Source organism: Myxocyprinus asiaticus, chromosome 28 (genome assembly GCF_019703515.2).
Source record: "Myxocyprinus asiaticus isolate MX2 ecotype Aquarium Trade chromosome 28, UBuf_Myxa_2, whole genome shotgun sequence".
Classification (NCBI taxonomy): Eukaryota; Metazoa; Chordata; class Actinopteri; order Cypriniformes; family Catostomidae; genus Myxocyprinus; species Myxocyprinus asiaticus.
The window spans coordinates 22,605,966-22,629,123 of record NC_059371.1 but is presented as its reverse complement, the minus strand read 5'-3'; the positions used below and the strand labels follow the sequence as shown (position 1 = coordinate 22,629,123).

General features: G+C 42.2%; 1 protein-coding gene across 7 annotated transcripts in view; it reads right to left on the bottom strand.

Moving 5' to 3' along the window:
* Positions 1 to 23,158, bottom strand: part of LOC127418985 (agrin-like) — a 417,085-nt gene that overhangs the window by 157,443 nt on the left and 236,484 nt on the right. For all 7 annotated transcript variants that reach the window (XM_051659953.1, XM_051659954.1, XM_051659955.1 and 4 more), the window contains one exon: positions 15,706 to 15,930. In XM_051659953.1, coding sequence (XP_051515913.1) covers positions 15,706 to 15,930 — 225 coding nt within the window. The remainder of the gene's footprint in view (positions 1 to 15,705; positions 15,931 to 23,158) is intronic.

The following is a 23,158-nucleotide window of genomic DNA, read 5'->3' as shown; positions in this document are numbered from 1 at the left end:
CGACACAACATCTCGTTCCCTCCATCAGGGAACAGAGGTTACGAATGTAACCAGGACGTTACAGTGAGGCACTTAAAATTGAAGTGAATGGGGCCAATCAGTAAACGTTAAACTACTCACTGCTTCAAAGATAAACAATATGCACGTTAACATGATTTTAGTGTGATGAAATGGCTTACTAACCTTTTCTGTGTAAAGTTATATCCAATTTTACAATGATGATATAATACCGTAAATTCTAAAACCTTAAAACGATGGAAAATTATGATTTAAACAACTAACACAAGTTCTCTTTCATCATCTCGTGATCCACCTATGGGAAGGGCATCTGACCTCTGCAGAAGTATCCAACTGCACCAAGTTTGGCTTGACAGACAGGAGTGCGTTTCCAGTGCTGCTGTAAGGCCCCACCCTTACCTGAGGGCATAAAAGGACCTGTACGCGCTACTTTCCTCAGTTGACATTCACTTCTCACGACCTCTGAACATTCAACTCACAGCTCGATTGGATTTCACATGTTGGCTTTCATTTAACAGTCTACAAGAGGACACATCCTAGGATCAGCCTCTGCTAGGCATGACTGCCAAGGAAACACCGGTCAGTTGCTGTTTAATCCTGCCTGCAAGCCGCCCACGCTCGCTGGCCCTCTCGCTTTTACGGCTGCCCGCCTTTCTTCGTTGCTGTTTTTCCTGCATCTTGGGCTAATCGTTTGCTGATACTTTGAGAATAAGAATTCAGCATTTTTCCATGGCATGGCTCAGTTGAAACCCACGACATCTGCGAACTCTGGGAACCAGAAGTCATGGGCATGCCAGGCTGTGTGTGTATGTGTATGGGGTTGAAACATGCAGAGGAAGCTCTTTCTCAGCCTGAGAACTGTAGCCATTGCCTCGCCTTGCCCAGGAAGCTCCTGCGCCGTAGGCTCAAGGTAGCTGCTCCCCAAAGCAGTGAACATGAATATGATGACTCAGACAGGGGAAATGGGGACGACTCTGCAAATCTGGGGGCCTCCAGACTTTGCCTGCACTTAGCTGGTTTGTGCTTGAGGACTCGGATGACAAGGAGGCCATACCGTTGGCCCAGGCTCCACCAGTCAGCAGTTCGGCAGTGTTACCACATGCGATTCTCCTCAAAGTTTGTGAGCAAGTGGCCACTTGACTCAACATTGAATGACTGGCACTCCAAAACTCTGCTGATCAGGAGAGGGATATCTATGAAGGGAAATTGTTTGGGTCGCTGCCCGGCCCAAGGAAACAACTCTTGTCTGTGCTCCCTGCATGTGCAAAGCACATTAAGTTCTACTGGGGAGACCCGCTCAACCTGAAGCACGGACTTGTGGGCCTTGAGGTTAAGGATATAGCTGCACATGGTATGGGTGACGCTTCTGCAAATGAACCTTCGATTACCAGATATCTCAACCCCTCACAGGGAGGCTTGCATGCTCCCCCAAAGCCGCTTTTCCGCCTTCATTTTTCAGGGCTCATACAGAGCTTCTGCTCTCACCATCTGAGCTCTGAAGTTTTCCTCCCTTCTTTCATCATACCAGGCTGAACTTATGGAGGACATGGGAAAACACTTGGAGACCGTCAATGACCTTGTCCTGTGTAATACCGAAGCTTCCGGCCGCTCATTGGCATTATCCGTCGCGGGTGAATGCACACTGTGGCTAAATCTCTCCGGTCTGCCCGACAGCGGAAAAAGGCGCATTGCGGGAGCCCCAGTCGAACCAGGACAGGCTCTTTTTGGTCCGACATGCAGCAGCGCTGCAACGATAAGAAGGAGGAGGATGAGGCTTTTAAATTGTGTCCTCCCATAAAATCTATGCCTCACTAGGCTCCTACAGTATGGGCCGCACAGGCTCCTACCACTGGGTGAGCATATCACAATGGTGGCAGACTTAAGCCTAGTAACAAGCCGCCTAGACAGCAGCACAATCCTCCTCCAAAGCCCTGGGGGAAAATGTCCTTTGCCAAGAAGCCCCCCAACCCTACCCCTTCTGACTCCAAAAGGAAGCAGCCTGCCTGGTGTACAGGTTCCGGGGGCTCTAAGTCCAGGTTACCGGGCTGTCAGCCCTTTGGACGTGAGTTCGGATTTTCCCATCCTTTCTCACAAGAGGAGGAAACTCTCAGTTGGTGGGGCCAGCCCCCCACCCACGGGTTCCCTTCCCATGGATTTTGTGCATGTCAGCACCAGTTCAAGTGCTGCCCAGGTTAAGTCTCGTCTCCCAGCATGTAGTGTTGAGAGTTTTCACGCTGGAAAGACACTCAGTTTCAAGTGCACAAGCAGTGTCACCACACCGCATACACAACACCATTTTCACACTCCTAATAAAGGCCATGGCCAGTGTGTGTTTGAAAATAAAAATCAAAAGATTCAAATAAATCAACTGCTAAGAATGGAAAATTCTCCATAGTCCCACGTCGCCCCTAAGTTGCCCACTAGATGGCACAATTGAATCACAAACGAGCATACTGCCTGCTATTGCAACCCATTGCATTGCCCCAGTTCAGGTGGGAATGCTCACAAATCACATATAAGCCTGTAATGCCGTGTAGGCTCCAGAGTGGGTAATATACACAATTACGCAAGGCTACAGGCTTCAGTTTGGTACGAAACCCCCATAATTTGGTGGTGTAATTTTCTCACAGACGAACGAGAGCTCCACTCATTTTCTGGAAGAGGACATTTCTTCTGTCTTAGAGAAAGGGGCAATTTGGGTAGTTGGACCAATGTCAACAGGGGTTTATTCCCGTTATTTTCTAGTTCCAAAGAAGAGCGGTTCACTGCGCCATATTTTTAATCTCAGAGTCATGCAGTATCTCATTTGTCTCAGACTACAGGGCCTCATGGCTTCAGCCATTGATGTTTTGCCCTTGGGAAAGCTTTCATGAAATGGATTTTGTCTCTTCATCTCAACCCCCTGCACGATCTCCGTTGCAACATTACAGTGACCCGCGCTTGGACATCTGTATTTCTCCACTGGACCAGCACAGAGTTTTATGCAAACTGGATGTCTCTAGAGGCGGTTATGTTATGAAAAGTGGTAACGACAGACACTTCCCTGTCCAGGTGGGGTGCCACCCAGGATGGCAGAACAGTGAATGATACATGGCCAACCAAACAATGCTCAGCTCACATAAATTTATGTATGGAAGGCACTAAAACATTTTCTGCCTCACCTTTAGGGGCATCATGTTCTAGTGCGCTGCGACAATACCACAGCCATAGTGCACATCAATCTGCAAGGAGGGATGCGCTCCCCTCATCATCACTGCCTAGTCCACAAACTTTTGGTATGGAGCAGTCAGCACTTCCTGTTGTTACGTGCGACACACATCCCGGGTGTTTTGAACTTGGGCATGGATCTCCTGTCAAGGGGGAACCCTCTCTATGGAGAGTGGTGACTCCACCCTCAGGTAGTGTGCATGTTATGGGAGAAATTTGGTTGGGCTTCCGTTGATCTCTTCGCCTCATTGTCCTACGTTCTTCTCGCTAAAGGACAAGGACGCCCCACTTGGTGTAGACACAGTGGCACATCCATGGCCCAATGTGCTGCTCTATGCCTTTCCCCCTCACAGCTTGATTTTTCCCACTGTAGCCAGAGTGAGAGAGCAGAACTTGACACTAATTCTCATAGCACCAAGATGGCCCAAAGCACAGTGGTTGGTGGAGATAATTCACCTCCTTAATGCCCAGCCGTGCCCGTTCCCCTTGTGCACAGACCTCTTGTCTCAGGCAAACAGAGAAATATACCACCTTCAACCAAAAAGGGTGGCGCTATGGGCCTGGCCCATGAAAGGTCCAACCTGCACACATTGGTGCTTCCCCCCAAGGTGGTCACCACTATACAAAATGCTAGGGCCTCGTCTACGTGGTCTTTGTATGATTGTAAGTGGCATGTGTTTGAAAAATGGTGTAATTCACATCATTTGGTGTCATATCAGTGTTTCAGTCACAGATATACTACTTTCTACAAAACCTTTTGGACAAATGGAAATCTTTTTCAACCATCAAGGTTTACCTGGCAGCCATTTCTGCTTGCCACATTGGCTTCAATGATGCAGCAGTATGACAGCATCCTCTCATTCGTAGATACATGAAAAGTGCTTGCCGTTCTGTGCCAGTTACTAGAAAGCTTGTTCCTGAGTGGGACCTCTCCATGGTGCTGAAACCTCTGTCACAGCAGCCTTTCAAGCCCTTGGAGAATATTTCTTTAAAGTTGTTGTCTTACAAAACAGCTATACTCTTGGCACTGGCATCAGCCAGACGTGTCAGTGATCTGCTTGCCCTTTTGATTCATTCTTCTTGTACAAGATTTTCTCCAGGCATAGAAAAGTTTTCTCTTAGACAAAATCCAGTCTTTATGCCTAAGTGTTTCCCTAAATTCACAGGGGAGGTGTTAGAGCTTAGTGCTTTCCATCAACCTCCTTTCACCTCTGTGGAGGATGAGAGGCTGAATGCCTTGTGTCCTCTGCGTGCCCTCAGTACTATGCATGCATTTGCATAGGACTAAGACTATCAGAAAAAGCGACCAGCTCTTTGTCTCATAGGCTTCCTCCCACATGGGTAAACCCATTTCTAAACAATGCCTTTCCCACTGGCTTGTGGAAGCAATATCTTTGGCATATAGCTTTAAGGGTCTCCAGCCCCCCCTCAGGCTTTAGGGCCCATTCCACGAGAGGCATGGCTGCTTCCTGTGCCCTGTTTCAGGGAGTCTCTCTGCAAGAAATTTGTTCAGCTGCATGTTCGGCATCCCTTCACACTTTTGTCAGGTACTACCGACTAGAAGTCACCAGAAACCCAGTAGCGCATGCGGTTTTGGGTGTGGGTTCTTCATAATGTGTTCACCCATTACACTTTCTCCCTCACACTGTGCACGTGTTACCCCACAGGTTTCACTCCAAGCACAATGCATGGCCTCTTCTCCCTGCTTTGTTATGTTTATGGGTTATAGAGCCTGCTAATATTATGAAGGATGTGTCAGGCACTACCTTTAATTAGGAGACCATCCTTTTGGCTGACAGCATCTCCCTGTGTGTGTATAGGGAAATCTGGGAGTTGTCCATATCATCCCATAGGTGGATCTCAAACACGAGATGATGAAAGAGAATGATAGGTTACCTTTTCTGTGACCCCAGTTCTCTGAAACATCGAATGGAGAGATCCGTCAAGCTTGCCCCGCTTGCTTCACGAGAAGTGAATATGCTTACAGAGGAAAATAGCGCGTACAGGTCCTTTTATGCCCTCCGGTGGGGCCTTACAGCGGTACTGGACATGTGCTCCTGTCAGTCAAGCCAGACTTGGTGCAATTGGATGCTTCTGCAGAGATCAGGTGTGTCTGCCCTTCCCATAGGTGGATTGCTCCTCTTGATGTTTCAGAGAACTGGGGTTACATAAAAGGTAACCAATCATTTTAACAGTATAATTAATGTAAATGCTTTAATAAAAATCATAAGCTTCATATTTATGCCTTTAAACCCTCCAAAAACAGTCCCATTCACTTCCAAGTGCCTCCATTATTATTTTTTTTAGGAGGTATGAGTAAAAGTACTTTTTTTGTGGTAATCAACATTATGCCACAAATTCTGTCGATTGAGCTTAACTTGCAATGAACCTAGAATATTCCTCTAAGGACACATGACACAGTAAATGTTCTCAGTTAATTATGAGTTGGATTTGAGTGAATGCTTTTGACTGAGTCAGTGAAAAGAACCAGCTCATAAGAATCATTAGCTTGTGCACTGGACAACACTGGTTGGCCACACTCACATCTCAGCTAAAACATATTTAATTTTTCCAAACGTCATAAAATTATTTGCTTCCGGTAGTTTTTAAAAAGTAGAACCTGTTACAAATAATAACCGATCCTGATGCCCAACCCTAAGAATAGGGTTAAATGGGAATGGGATTGGAGGGAACTAGTTTGGGAAATGATGGTAGCCAGACTTGACTCTATGTATGAGAGCACATGTGCCAACTGCAAGGCCTGACACAATCTTTTTCGAAAGCATCTTCCAGCCACCATTGATAGAGCTGTTGTCAAATTCATGTATTGAGGAGAAATGGTGAAATGTGAAAGATAAGGGTGACAGCTGATGGGAGGGAAGTGATGAGTGGGTAGAGTTGATGGCTCTATGTGGCTGCAGGGGGCTCAGGGACCCGGCCCTGGCAAGATCGCACATAATAGTAATAGAAATGCCATGATGGATATTGAAATAAGTGTGACAATTTTGCCTGCCTCCACACTTTCAAGAAACAAGGCAACACAAAAGACTTATCAGCCAGTGTTGCGGTAAGACAATACCAAGCCGCAAGCAAGTTATACAATCAGAAAAGAGAAAGGCACACAGACAGAATGAAAAAGACGAGAGACAGAGGCAGAGAGGACAGAGGAAATTAGACAAGACAGAGAGGCATAAAGACAAAACATGTAAACAAAACAAAATGACAGAGAGGAGAGGAAGAAACATGGGCAAAAAAAGAGAAAAAGGAACCGGGTACAAAATAATCAGGAAATGAAGACAAAGCAACAGAGATAGAGAGGCATCATGAAAGCAAATAACACACACACACCAAACACAATAATTCTAAGGCTCTAAATTAAAAGCAAAGAGACAAGAATGGACATAAAAGAAACGAGAAAGCCCAGCTGCACAGCAGGTGGAGAGAAAGCCAGGCTTACAGGAAGCATTAATGCCAGGTCAGGGACTAGTACACATGTAAACTAACACAATAATAGGACAGCTCTCAAAGGAGGGGAGTTAAGAGCCTGACCAAAAAGGTCTGGCACAATTTAGGTAGTGACTCGAACAAAATCTAGCCATCTTTGCACACCACCTCAGTACTTCACAAAGTTGAGCTAAAATGTGGTGAAGAGAAGTCTTTATTATTTTTTAAAACTTCCATTTTTTTTTTTTCAGTTTATCTAATTTCAGGACTGTTCGCGGGTATAAAGTGCATGAGTTGTGCCTATTACAATGACATTATCATGGCCATGGGTAACATAACATTTAAAAAGACACCAGATTGTGTTTATTTACATTTAGGGGTTTTGGGTATGATTACTTTAGTTCTATTAATTCAGGAATATAAAAGTACCTCTGAAAATGTATTAATTGCTACTTCCAACACATCAGGTTCGACATCATACATTTTCATGTCCCCCCCCCCCTAAAATATTGCATTATTTATATTTACAGCTTGTATAAATCAAGAAAATAACACTGAAAATATAGGAACATTCACCTTGAGGTCAGCTACCTTCCCCCCAAAAAATAAAAATAAAATCTGCCACATTACCTTTAGATAAAGATTGTGAGTTGACCCCAGATTTTATATACAAAGGCACATGCTCTCAGTATATGCACGGACCCAATTTTCCAAGATTTTCCCAAAACTTTTACCCACTCATTGCTTCACTCCCAAGCCTCTTAAATGTTTGTATCCTCCAGGATACAAAAACGTTTTCAGGGTTAAAAATATAATAATTTATTTGATATAAAAACATACTGTATGTATGTATTAAACATTGTGACACTTTACAATAAGGCTGCATTTGTTAAAGAGCACCTATTATGGTTTTTTTAAATATTACCTTTCATGTAGTGTGTTATATAACTGTTGGTGAATGTAAAAAAGTCTGCAAAGTTTCAAAAATCAAAGTGCACAACAAATGGAGTTATTGACTCCCAAAAGAAAGAACCGATTCTTAACACCTGAAACGAGTCGTTAGTAATTCCAGACTTACTTCCTGTACTAACCTATGTAATTTGATAACAAAAAATCCGCCTCTGGTCTTCATTGGCTGCTCGCGAACAGCTTTGACCCACCCTCAAACACTACACTAAGCGGTAGACCAATCACAACAGACTGGGACATCTGACCAATCAGAGCAGAGTAGGCTCTCTGAAAGGAGGAGTTTAGAATGAATCCTTTAGAATGGATCACTGAACGAGTCGTTTTTGACACTGGGAAAAAAGGTAATGCTGCAATTTAAATTATTAGCAAATTAAAGTGTTTTTTGACCTTGGATACATGTAAATCTATTGTATGAGACCTTTAAAACAAAATTAGGCATGTTTAAAAACCAATAGATGCTCTTTAACATTGGTAACTACATTAGTTAACATGATATACGAATGAAAAGTACTTTTACAGCACTTTTACAACACTTTTTTACTGTCAATTTTAAAATATACCAATATATTTTAACATTAAAAGTTGTATATGTTAACATTAATGCATTATGAACTAACAATGAACAATAGTACAAGTGCATCTCAATAAATTAGAATGTCGTGGAAAAGTTCATTTATTTCAGTAATTCAACTCAAATTGTGAAACTCGTGTATTAAATAAATTCAATGCACACAGACTGAAGTAGTTTAAGTCTTTGGTTCTTTTAATTGTGATGATTTTGGCTCACATTTAACAAAAACCCACCAATTCACCATCTCAAAAAATTAGAATACATCATAAGACCAATAAAAAAAACATTTTTAGTGAATTGTTGGCCTTCTGGAAAGTATGTTCATTTACTGTATATGTACTCAATACTTGGTAGGGGCTCCTTTTGCTTTAATTACTGCCTCAATTCGGCGTGGCATGGAGGTGATCAGTTTGTGGCACTGCTGAGGTGGTATGGAAGCCCAGGTTTCTTTGACAGTGGCCTTCAGCTCATCTGCATTTTTTGGTCTCTTGTTTCTCATTTTCCTCTTGACAATACCCCATAGATTCTCTATAGGGTTCAGGTCTGGTGAGTTTGCTGGCCAGTCAAGCACACCAACACCATGGTCATTTAACCAACTTTTGGTGCTTTTGGCAGTGTGGGCAGGTGCCAAATCCTGCTGGAAAATGAAATCAGCATCTTTAAAAAGCTGGTCAGCAGAAGGAAGCATGAAGTGCTCCAAAATTTCTTGTAAATGGGTGCAGTGACTTTGGTTTTCAAAAAACACAATGGACCAACACCAGCAGATGACATTGCACCCCAAATCCTCACAGACTGTGGAAACTTAACACTGGACTTCAAGCAACTTGGGCTATGAGCTTCTCCACCCTTCCTCCAGACTCTAGGACCTTGGTTTCCAAATGAAATACAAAACTTGCTCTCATCTGAAAAGAGGACTTTGGAACACTGGGCAACAGTCCAGTTCTTCTTCTCCTTAGCCCAGGTAAGACGCTTCTGACGTTGTCTGTGGTTCAGGAGTGGCTTAACAAGAGGAATACGACAACTGTAGCCAAATTCCTTGACATGACTGTGTGTGGTGGCTCTTGATGCCTTGACCCCAGCCTCAGTCCATTCCTTGTGAAGTTCACCCAAATTCTGAATCGATTTTGCTTGACAATCATAAGGCTGCGGTTCTCTTGGTTGGTTGTGCATCTTTTTCTTCCACACTTTTTCCTTCCACTCAACTTTCTGTTAACATGCTTGGATACAGCACTCTGTGAACAGCCAGCTTCTTTGGCAGTGAATGTTTGTGGCTTACCCTCCTTGTGAAGGGTATCAGTGATTGTCTTCTGGACAACTGTCAGATCAGCAGTCTTCCCCATGATTGTGTAGCCTAGTGTACCAAACTGAGAGACCATTTTGAAGGCTCAGGAAACCTTTGCAGGTGTTTTGAGTTGATTAGCTGATTGGCATGTCACCATATTCTAATTTTTTGAGATAGTGAATTGGTGGGTTTTTGTTAAATGTGAGCCAAAATCATCACAATTAAAAGAACCAAAGACTTAAACTACTTCAGTCTGTGTGCATTGAATTTATTTAATACACGAGTTTCACAATTTGAGTTGAATTACTGAAATAAATGAACTTTTCCATGACATTCTAATTTATTGAGATGCACCTGTATATTTGGAAATTAAATAATTCTACATTCTTTAATTTAAAGAATAAATGCTGCAAATGTTGTTCACCATACATACTGTCTCTCCTGCTCAGTGTCAACTGTAGAAAGCAGTAAACACTGTGTAGGTGCCCTGTGAATCAGAACATATAGTCTTTTGCTAATATAATGTTGATAATCGAAACTGCTGCCATACTGTACGTTTTAATTTTCTTTAGCCTTTAAGCCACTTTGTTTTGCTAGTAAAGAAGTGAGTTAAATCAAAGAGACAAACATGGAAATAAAATCAACAAGAAAACGCAGCTGTAAGGCAGGTGGGGAGAAAGCCGGGCTAAAAGTGTTGATGCCAGGTCAGGGACTGGTATAAACTAACACAATAAAAGGATGGCTCTCACAGGAGGGGAGTATGGAGCCTGACCAAAAGGGTCTAGCACAATGCGGGCAGTGACTCCAACAACATCTTGCCAAGCCAGCCATTACAACTGGAGAAACCATTAGCTCCCATTAAGAGAGGCCGGCTGGAGACAGCATTCAGTGTATCGCTGCCTTACAGTGCCATGCAAGGGTGGTTGTAATTAGCCAGATACACTGAGCCCTGCTCCAACAGACTGTGCATGAGGCCACTCCATTAGACTAGCCTCTGTATCTGTTTGCCTGACAGTTGCTGTCGAAGGCTTTAATGCATGTGTTGGAGGAAAAACTAGCTGTAATTTATGGGGATAAATGTTTGTAATGAGCTGGCCGAAAATTTGTCCGAGTGTGCTTTGAAATAACAGTAGCCCATGTCCTGCTGAACAACTGTATGTGTGAATGTTTGTGTTTTGTTGCTTTATCCTCAGGGGGGCCAAATGTATGGCCAAAAGTATGTGTATCTAATTATCGGGTTTGGCTATTTCAGCTACATCCATTACTAACAGGTGCATACAATTAGGCATACAGCCATGCAATATCCTTAGACAAATGTTTGTAGTAGAATGGACTGCACATTTTCTGTTCCAGCATGATAATGCCTCTGTGTACAAAGAGAGGTCCATTAAGAAATGGTTTACTGAGACTGGTGTGGAGAAGTTTGACTGGCCTGCACAAACCCAGACCTGAACGCCATTGAACACATTTGGGATGAATTGGAATCACAACTGCAAGACAGACCCAAATCCTCAACATCACAGATGCTCTTGTATTCGAATGGGAGCTAATTGCCAAAGCCATAAGACTGGAAGCTGTTACGCAGTAGAGGCAAAGGGAGGACCAACTAACTATTAATGTCAATAGTTTTGATAATAAATGTTAAAACAAGCACATATGGATGTGGTTTTCAGGTGTCCACATACTTTGTACTCCATGTAGAGTACAAAGACCATGCTGATCCAGACTGGTTTATGCTAGATAATGCTGGTTTATTGCTGATCTAGCTGGTGGACCAGCAAAGCCAAGCAGTTCACCAACAAAACTTAAGAAGCTGAAACTGGTCGAACAGCATGGTCTTTCAGATGAAGCTTGGTGGCCAGTGAAGTTTTGCTGATAAAATTTGATAAAAAGCCTGGTGGGGACACCATCTCACCTGCATTCCAATCTTGAGGACCAACATCCAAAAGACTGCATATACTTGTCTTTTCAGAAGGGGTTTCAGCAGCTCCATTAAGGTTATAAATAAAGGCTCTTAACTCAGGTTTAATAAATGGCACAAGGTGTCTGCAGGTGGTAGGTTTAAGGTTTAGGTTAAGGTATAATAATTAAAATGTGCATAATTTAATAAAATTCTATTCAAGTCAGTGGGATGTCCCCAAACTTTTAATTCTTAAGGATGAATAAGAAAGACACAAACAGATAACTGTTGACATATTGTAAGAGTAGAGAGATGTAAAATTATTGCAGATACCATTATCCAGAAAATTGGGTCTTTCAAGAAGTTCATATTGAAAACTTGGAATTTTGTTTGCAAATCTGAACAGTTTGTGACATTATTGAGCTCTCTTCTCTAGAAACTCTAGAGAAGACACATCAAATCAAATCAAATCACTTTTATTGTCACACAACCATATACACAAGTGCAATAGTGTGTGAAATTCTTGGGTGCAGTTCCGAGCAACATAGTAGTAGAGAATATAATAATAATAATATAATTTATGACAGTCCGGTGTGAGATATGAGTAAGAGTAATAAAGTGCAGTGCTGATGTATTTTGATCGTGGGAGATCAAGAGTTCAGAAGTCTGATTGCTTGGGGGAAGAAGCTATCATGGAGTCGGCTGGTGCGGGTCCTGATGCTGCCATACCGCCTGCCTGATGGTAGCAATGAGAACAGCCCATGGATCAGGTGGCTGGAGTCTCTGATGATCCTCCGAGCTTTTTTCACACACCGCCTGGTATATATGTCCTGGAGGGAGGGAAGCTCACCTCCGATGATGTGTCTGGCAGTTCGCACCACCCTTTGCAGTGCTTTGCGATTGTGGGCGGTGCTATTGCCGTACCAGGCGGAAATGCAGCCAGTAAGGATGCTCTCTACAGTGCAGGTGTAGAACCGTGTGAGGATGTGGCGGTTCATTCCAAACTTCCCACATGTAAGATTACTAGGGTGTTTAGCTCAGGGGAATAATTTGAGAAGCAGAAGGTTTAAGCTAAAGTCTCCATTTGTTCTCTGTTTAATCTTACTGAAGATAAGAATTGAGTTATTGTAGAGATCTCATTTGTGATTTTTCTTTCCTATGGGGTGACTATATGTGAATATCATAATCTGAGAGACAGTAACTGCTAGTACTGTGTAACCATGTAAGATTTAGACTTGCTGGCCATCCTACTTGGTTCTTTGTTTTCCCAAGGGGGTTAAACTGAAAGATACTCTCCCAGTTCTGCCGAGACACAAACTACACACATCCTCTGGGACCCAGGGCATTCATCCAGCCCTGTCTCCCAGGGAGACATCATTTATAAGAGCAGTCTGTCTGCCTCTCTCTGCCGCAGGATACACCTCAATGTCACACACCCCACACCAAACACAAGCTTCCAGAAAGTTCAGAAGGAAGTCGTAATTACTCTGACTCTCTAAAGAGAAGAGGCACTGAATTGTCTCAATGTTTTGCATTATTAACAAGATAAAACTGTCATGTCAATTAAAAAAGACAAGGTTAAACAAGAGGGGGTGTTTGATCTTTGTTATGCAATAATGAAACAATGGATCTCTGAAAACTGAGGATGTCTAACGATTATCCTCTGATGGTTGCAGAGTAGAGAAGTTTAAATGCTAGAATGACTGAGGGTACGTTCACACAGTCAGTGTCTGGAATTAACAACTGTATTTACTAACAAGTGAGACTAACCATCTTACAGGTGCAGCTTTAATACTTTCAAATAACCAATAAGTTTATTCTTTTTTCTTTTCTCATGACAGCAGTGAATAAAGCAAAGTACACGTCTTAGGCCACATCTATACTAATCAATTTTTGTTTGAAAATGCATTGATTTTGCAATGATTTCTCATCCGCACTGGAAGGGTTTTCCTCTACCGAGTATGGAGACTTTTGAAAATGTGCTCTAATATTGCATACTTAGAAGAAAAAAAAAAAAAAGAAAAAAACCAGATGACATTAGGAAACTGAAAATGGAGCTTTCTGAAGAAAATTTATTAGTGTAGACATGGCCCAAGATGGCAACTTTTTTAAACACCGTAAAGTCTTATTAAAATTCTCAAAACACTGTTTAATAAACAAGTCTAATCGGAGAGCAAGTTCATCCGTCAAATCCTAGTTAACCAACAGCAGCTTTGAATTCTTTCTTTTTTTGTGTGTAAAGCACAACATTTGTGTCACGAGCAGACCACCAAACTGATGGAAACACGACGATTGTATTTGAAACCTTTGGAAAACACAACTGGAAAGCTAGGCCAAATTAAATGCACACAAGACATGTGTATGTGCAGTGTAGAGAAGCTATTGCACTGTACCGTTCCCACATCACAGGTTTATCTAACTCACTCTCAAGCTGTGAGAGTGGATCCTGAAAATCAGTATTCGGTTAAAGAATGTGGTTGAAACTGTCGTTTATAACTTAAATGTGTGTGTGAACGTAACCAAATTTGGCTAATACAGGACTGACAAAACAAATTCTGCCACTGTGTGAACATAATCTGAGAGAGATAGACAGCAGAATCTGCTGAAACTTTCTAACATGTCGCTCCAAAATGTCACAGAGGGGTGGAATAAGCTGAAAAAGGAATCTGACAGCTCGTCAGGCAGTGTAGAAGGGAAAAGTCATTAGGCAGTCCAATCTGGGCAGAGGGATTTTCATGAATGGCACTCTGTCCCCATGACTCAAACTCCCTCCTAACATGAAAAAGTCAGGAATTAATCAAAGAAGAAGAGCTCAAAAATCCAGACACATAGCACGGTGAGACATGACGGGGGCAGAAGCTCTCCGCAGAATAATTGATGCACTGAATTTCCTCCCTTTTTTATTTAAAATGTATCCACGATGCTCCTTAACAAGACAAGCATTTAAAATTTAGTGGAACCAAAATTACATTCCAAAAACAGCAGCCAAACAACTACTGTCACTTTAAAGTCAACATGAATCAAAACTGACCCTATTAACTTTATTGTGATCGATTTCTTGGTGCATATTTTTTTTTAAATAGTGCTTTTGTCTTTATAATCTTCATAATCAAAATGTAATAACTTGCTCTTTCCTTTTCTGCTGACATCACCTAGGCCACACAAGCTGTTGGATAATGTTAACCAAAAGCTAATTAGCTATTTAGGCATTGTTTTAAAGTCACATGCAGGACTTGCTCGATTCCGGTATGGAACGCCCATTTTTCATGAACCAATCAATTGACCCTTCGCTAAGCCCCCCCACCTATTGACCAATAATGTCTTGGCAACTGTTGCCCTGCCACCATTCCTCTCACACGTCTTTGCTGTTTTCCAATGACAGCCTATGGGAGTACTTTTAAGCGGGACTTTATCAAAATAAAAATAAAAAATTAAAACACATTGTTGCCGGGACATTTGGTATAGTGACACAAGTTACCTAGAGAAGATATCCACAGTGTTTTTCTTTGATTTAAAAAAAATAAAAATCTTAGATTGTTATGGATGAAACTGTGTCAGCCCTCATTCCCAAATGAACATATAACATCTGCAACAACTCCTACATTTGCTCCAAGGTAAATCTAAAGTTATTAAAGCTAATAACTGAATGTTAATTAATTTATTGATTCAAGTCATAATAAGAGCTATAGTAAATAAACAGTTCACAGCATCAAAACAAGTGTGTTATGAGATGTTATAAACAGCTCTGTTCACTTACGCTAATGTTATTAGATGTGTAACCGCTACTGAATGAAGTGTTTTTCTTTCAAGTGACTAATAATCGTTTGCCTTGATTCTAATTCACAGTCTCCACAGTTTTTAATCAAATTACTATGTAATTTAACAATTTATTTTACAAAAAAACTTCAGATAAATATGCATTACAATGTCATTCTTCATACCAGACCACGTAAAAATATAATCCATTCCATTTATGAGATATTTGCCAAAAACCGCGACGTTCACGTCAATCTCCCATTCATTCCAATGGGGAGTTCTGCAGAGCTTGTCAGAGCAAGCAACCATAACCAAGAGGGTGGAACTTAGCAAAGGGTCAATTCCAAATGGATGAAATCAAGTCCCAGCCTAAATTTTTTTCTCATTAAATGTCCTTTATCTTGCATAAAATCTTCACAGTAAAATGGGCTGCAAACGGGGGGATTCGCGATAACTTTAAAGGAAGCTGCAATGTAAAGATGGTGAGATTGGTCACAGAAATTCAGTGTGATAATGACAGATAATGAAATTATAATGACTCTTTAAGGCTAGACTCACCACAGCGGCCTTGGTGATGCACACAGATGTTCTTCTGGGTGGCGCAGGCTTTCATGTTGAGTTCACATTCGCTTTGGTAATCCAGACCATCGCTGCCACATACCACGTGCTTGGGGACATTCTCACAAGTCAAAGGACACATGCATTTGGCAGACAGGCCATCTGATGACTGGATGCAGGTGCTACCAAAGCTGCAGGTCACTTCGCTGCATGGGTCTCTCAGAGCTAAGAAACAAGATAGAAGAGGGGAAAATGGTTAATACGACATCATAATAGAAACTAGATTCTAGATTACTAGATTCAAATACATAAATCACACCTTGAACACTTGGGTGGTTGCGGGCAGGAGTGTAAGACACAGTCAATTTGACACCCAGCCCAGGGTGATCTCCAAACATGAACACCATTATGGGAATAAAAGTGGGCTGAAGTGAGACACGGTCTTCCAGCACCTCCATGCAGATAAGCCGTGCCACACGTCAGGACAGATGGCAGAGTGAAGTGGCTTAACCCGGGCTGAAGAATAGCTCAACGCCCCAGAGTCGAATTTTCGGTCACAGCTGGGTGGTTGTACAAACAAGTTACTCTAATTCACCACGGACCATTTCAAGCGAGCTTTGCATTCACAAAACATTCTCAATTGCCATGCTTCAGTGTACTCTTCCAATGCTGGAGGGACCAAATCAGCTCTTTTTCATTCTGAAAATAAGAAAGCCTACTTTTTTTTTTGCAAAGGACTTTGTCTGTTTCTTATTAAATATTTCACCAACCAGGAATAACTTCAATTCTCTATAAATAAAAGAGGTGAAAGTTTTGTCAGAGTGATTTAACTGAAATAAATAAGTTTTGTGTTTAATACTCTGTGCTCAGAAGAGCCATCCGATTATTAGCAATCACTATTGCTATTTGTCATTCTAATTATTTTTCCATACAGCACTTCGGCTGATAACTCTCAAAGTTTGTGCTATGGATATGAATGATACCATATCAGTCAATATGGTGTGACTTGTTGATGAGAGGTTCACTATGACTTTTCTAAGCAGTTTGACTTTTTTTTTTGATTGGTGGAAGTAAAAATCTGGAAAAAAATCCCCATCTAAGTATCAGAATATTATAGAGACTTCATGCCCTTACAAGCATCTACCAACAGCCTAGGAACTACCCAAAGCACACTAGCAACCACCCAGAACACCCTAGCAACCACATTTGAGCTTGAGTGTGCTCTTCTGACACACACCACTGTACAAAGGCAAATCCCAACATTGTAGTGACAAGTTTTGCCCAGCCAAGCATCGCTCTATCTATCATTATTTAAATGATAAATATTTATGAAGCACTGACAAACAGATGCCGAAGATTGCAGGGACCGTGCATTTTCAGAGAGGGCTAGTTTCATTTCCAACTGTCCACCCTCCCAAACGCCAACCACTCTAATGTATTTTCACTCCCTTTATCCCTGTTTTCACCTAGTCAGTGTGTCATATCAATCTACAGTCTCCACGTATCATTTGTGGGTTTTACTTTGTGTGAATCTGTTAGAGAATCCACTTGTTTAATTAAAGTTTTTCTGTTTCTCTCTAAGGACCACGCTCCACTTTCCCAGTGTGACATGAATGCTCACAAACCCACTCGTACGCATGTGATAAACTTGGCAAACATCATGGCGCTTTCGTGTGCGTTGTGATCAAAGTGCTCATTCTTTTTTCCTCCTCTCCTCCTCTAAAAAAAGCCTACTGCACCTCCTTCGTCTTTGCATGTCTGAATCTCACGGTTCATCAGCCTGGGCTCACTAACAAAAAAAAATCGCACTTCCAAAAAACTCACTATGAATTTCTGTGTGGAGGATGTGCTAATACACACCATGATACTGCAGACAACAACCTTCAGCAGGCATTGTTTTGACACTTTTTAACAATGCTGAAGGAAAGACAAGGGATATATGCATTTGATTTTTCCCCATTATGATAAACGAGCCTGCAACAGCCCTTGGGATGGACTGGCACATTCCGTTATGAGTCTTTCTTCATTGTCACAGTCATAACTGATGACAAGCAAGCTCAACTTATTACTTTTATTTCAATGGACTGGATTTATCCCCGACAGCCTGACTGTGAGATGTTTGATTTCATCTGTGTCATCTAAAGTGCTTTTCTAAATCAGTACTGATGTGACTGTCAAACATATCCTGCAGATATAGCTTGTGTCGGACAGGAAATATGCATTCAATGTGTGAAGAGGACTGTACTAAAGATGACTACAAGACTAGCCGCCCTTTCATGTTTTAAGTCTGAGAAAAAAAGCCCCCCATTGTTGTCAACTCACTACACGAGCCCGTCGCCAACTCTTTTTTTAGTGTGCACCTGTCAGACACCCCGCTATGAAAGATTTTAAACTGGTTTGAAATCAGACAGGCAGTGTTAATCTGAAAGGCTTTTTGATTTTGTCAACTGCAATGAAGACAAGATGAAAAAGATCATGATGACAATCAAACCTTTTTAAATAAAACATACTATTGATGAAAATATGAGATTAACAACAGGTGAACTTGAAGTAAGTTACACGCTAGAAAAAAAGCGCTACACTTAACGCAATGACTAAATGCGAGGAATTCATAAAAAAGAGTGTGATAGATCTCTAGCTTTCTTGTAAAGGAGGAAGCGGGAGCTGGATAAATAATCCACGTCAGTCTTTTTATTGCACACTTTTCAGTGACACACACTAACTAATGCTTTTCAGCAAAACCAATGAACCCACACACAGAGACTGCTGCGTGCGTCTCTCTCTCTCTCTCTCGTCCAGCGGTTTGGACTGCCCTTTTATCCCACTCCAGCTCTCACTGCAACACAAAACAACTGTTAGAGATAATTTCCCACATGTCTGAATCCTTACTGCTCTTCCTCTCCCGGCCACGCTCTCTACAGATGTCGCTCGGCCCCATCACCACATACCACCATCGCCCGACTCAATCTGGGGAGCCATCAGGCCTGTCACTTACTCCCCCCCCCAATTTCTGGAGAAATCCGCAACAGCCGTCTGCACCCCCGGAGTGTGGACCACCTTGAACTTAAAAGGCTGGAGAGCTAGATACCAATGGGTGATCCGCATGTTGGCATCCTTTATGTGATGGAGCCATTGGAGCGGGCTGTGGTCCGAACAGAGGGTGAAAGCATGCCCCAACAGATAGTACCGGAGGTTGAGGACTGCCCACTTGATGGCCAAACACTCCTTCTCAATTGTGATGTACTTAGTCTCTCTCAGCGACTAATGTGCAGCACGGGGCACTTCTCCCCCTCCATCTGGGACAGTACCACTCCCACCCCCCATCCGATGTGTCTGTCTGCAAGATAAAAGGGAGAGTGAAGTAAGGAGAGTGCAATAACAGCCCACCGCAAAGTGCAGCCTTCACCCCTGTAGAAAAAATGCCTGCTGACAGGGCTCCGTCCACTGGACTGTACCCCCCTTTTTAGTCATACCAGTCAGCGGGCTGGTGATGGTCAAATAGTTAGGCACAAACCTACAATAATAGCTAGCCAGCCCCAGGAACTGTCTCACCTCCTTTTTGGTCTTAGGTCTCAGGCAGGCTGCAATTGCTGTGGTCTTATCAATTTGGGGCCGCACCTGCCCATAACCCAAGTGGAAGCCCAGATACCAAACTTCCACCCGCCCAAAGTGCACACTTCTTTGGGTTTGCCGTGAGTCCCGCCCATCTCAACGACCTCAGGACAGCCCTCAGATGCCGCTACCAATCATTACTGAAAATAATGATGTCATCTAAACAGGCAGTGGCGTAAGCAGCGTGCGGTCTGAGGATTCTGTCCATGAGCCACTGAAAGGTAGCCGGGGCCCCGAACAAACTGAACAGAAGCATCAGGAATTGGTGTAAACCGCGCCTAACCGATCGAGCAGTTCATCATTCCGAGGCATCGGGTACACATCAAACTTAGACACCACATTGACTTTACTATAATCCACACAGAACCGGACCGAGACGTCACTCTTAGGAACCAGAACCACCGGGCTGGCCCAGTCACTGTGGGATTCTTCTATTACCCCCATATCCAGCATGGCCTTTAATTCTTCCTGAACCACTTCTTTCTTGTGCTCGGGTAATCGGTAGGGATGACTACGTACCACTTCCCCTGGGGTCATTTTGATATGGTGCTCTATGAGATTCGTATGACCGGGATGAGGCGAGAACACGTCAGAGAATTCTCCTTGCAACCTGGCAACCTCCGTAACTTGGGATGGTGAGAGGTGGTCTCCACAAGTGACCGGGGTGACTCGATCAGTGGCTTTTAAGTTCACCTCCTGTCCGAGCTCCTCCCACTCTGGAACCACCGTCACCAAATTCACGGGGACTGCCTCTCTCCAAGGTTTTAGGAGGTTGAGGTGGTAAATCTGACGTGCTCTGCCTCTATCCATTCGTTTCACCTCATAATTGATTTCCCCAACTCACCGTGTGACCTCAAAGGGTCTTTGCCACTTAGCTAGTAATTTAGAGCTTGATGTGAGGAGCAATACAAGGACTTTATCTCCCGGTATAAATTCCTGTAGCCAAGTACCCCTATTATATAGCCGGCTTTGATGTTCTTGAGCCTGGAGCAAATTCTCTTTTGTCAATTTCCCCAGTGTGTGGAGTTTTGCTCTCAGGTCAAGAATGTATTGAATTTTGTTTTTGCTGTTTGAAGGTCCCTCCTCCCAATTTTCCAATAGGATGTTGAGCATGCCACGCAGTCGACGCCCATACAATAATTAAAATGAGGAGAACCCCCTTTGAGTCTTGCGGGACCTCTTGAACTGTAAATATTAGGGACTCGAGCCACTTGTCCCAATTTCAAGTGTCTTCATGCACGAACTTACGAATCATATTCTTTAGGGTCTGATTAAATCATTCGACCAAGCCATCCGTAAACGCTGGTCCGAATTGATTTAATCCCCAATAATTCATACAGTTCGTGTAGTGTACGTGACATGAACGTAGTGCCCTGATCAATGAGGATTTCTTTCGGAATCCCCACTCGGGAGATTATTCTGAAGAGTGCCTCCGCAACACTTCGTGCATGAAATGTTGCGCAGAGGCACTGCTTCCGGATATCGCATTGCATAGTCCACCAGGACCTACACAAAGCGACAAGCCACTATGAACTGTTGGGGTCACCACAGAGATGAGCAGTTTTCTCCTTGTGCTTTAGTGCTCATTTTCACAGGTGAAAATACAGTGTTCTGAGAAAAAGTGGGATGGTATAGTTACCAATAAATGAACTTGAAATGTCTCTCACGGCCAATTAACTGCTCTCAACCAGCTCTGAAAAGATATGCCAGGTTAGGACTATGAGATGTGAAGCAGGAAGCAGGCAAGAAATAATAGGATCCCTATCTGGTCTATTTTACAAACTAATAAGCAGAGTAAAAGGCACAAAGAGGCTAAGAGATGGAAGTGAGATGAGAAAGAGATGCACCTTCACTGATCTGCTCTTCCACAGAGCTGTGATAATATGGTAGAGCTGGATGTATTAAAGCGCAATGTGTGTGGAAAGCAGTCAGCGGCCACTACGTGAGCCTGACGGGATCAGCTCGGTGACACCCTCCAAGCATTGCACTCCCCGGGCACTCTCTCCAGCGTGACAGAGGATGTATGCATATGTATGTGTGTGTTAATTATGAAGAGTTGAAAGGAGGAGGATGCGGGTGCCACTTTTAGCTCCTAAACCTGTAACCCATCCACCCACATCCACACTAGAGGTGTGGTATTTTGGTGTTATTTTACCTCACAATACTGTATCGATATTCTAACACCTTCAAATGCCACTGATTCTTACAAATAATTTTGTTACATTTTCGCATCAAATTTTTTGGTGAATAAATAGACCACCACTCAGAATATGTGAGAACTCAGAACAAACTAAGAAAATAAGTCTATAACTTGTTTCATTTGCAAAGATGTACAACATTAGATGGGTTTCGATTAGGGATGTGCGAAATAGTACTGATGCTGCTAGTAGACACTGGAATTACTAGTCAGTTAATATTTTTCCCCATTAAACTGTTCAACATTTACATTTGGCTTTATATTATTTCAAAGGCTGCGCTTAGATTACTGTCATGTTACACATTTTAAATATAATTAATAATAATACAAATATTATTTAAAAAGAGGATATCTGGAGCAGATACAAAGTTTCATTTCACCGCAGGCTTCGCGTGTTTCTTCCCTCTCTCACTCGCAGCATGCAGGAAAATGTTCTCTCGCTAGTCAAGTAAACTCAGCAAAGTAGCTATGAAATCACTTGGTGCGGGAAGTGGATTTCTGAAATGTTGGCTTGCAATTCGCGATGGATGTTTTCATATTTGAGTCTTCTTTAAATCTGTGCGTGCTTGTAAGTTATTTTCCTGCTGAGCTGGCTTTTTCAAGTGAAGAATATTCACTTCAGGTGAGTCAGGTCCCGTCTTTTACCGGACCATGTTAACGTGTTAATTTTGTTCATCAAAAAGATAGAAAATGACTGTTTTAGGCTAGGTATGCCTATTTTTTTTTACCCTGCTGATTAAGAAGGCTATTTTCAATGAGATGCCGGGTTAAACTATCTTTTATTCTTTGAGCACGTCATGTTTAGAACAATACATTAGGTTTATTGTACATTTCTCACAGGCCTATTTTTTGTATCCTATAGTTTTCTTTTCTTTTTTTTTGCGCAGGAACTACAACTGAAACACATTTTCTGAAAGTATTCCTATAGAATTTAATCTGTCATTTTTATTTGCAAAGCACTTTTCACAATGCAAATCCTTTCAAAGCAGCTCTACAGAAAATTATGCTGTAATGTCTGTAATGTCTTAAAGATCTCATTGAGCAGTTTCACTGAAAAATGTAATTGAAAATTAGGCCTAAAAATTATTTGTCATTAGGCAAATTTATGGGAATATAAGTGCACATCAAAAAAGTCATGTGACTGCCTCAACAAGCCATGCAAATACATAATTCACCCAGGGAATATCATCAATATCACAGCATAGCATCTGAAATCTTTCTCTGGTTATTCTGCATTGCAGGACACAAAAAGCATTCATCGAAATGTTTGGCTACTATTCCCTTCCAGAACTGTTGGCGCACTTTCGCTCCCAGACAAAAGGCATCTGCCGCTGAATGCTAACAAACATAACATTCATTGGAGCATTTTGTCTACACACTCTAAACGGCAAGTAATTAATTACATTTAATAAAAGAGCCACAGTGGCTTCAAATTCCATTTTATTTTGTGCCAACTTCCAGAGAAATTACAATTTAGTTCTCATATACAAATGGGATGGACACGCTGCTTTATACACAAATTGTTTTGCCATATTCTAATTCTGTGCATTATTTAAATTCGCAAGTTGGATAGAAACATTACCGCTGACATACCTATCTACACTCAGTGAAGTAAAGCAAGAAGTTCAGCACTGGTTGTGCAAA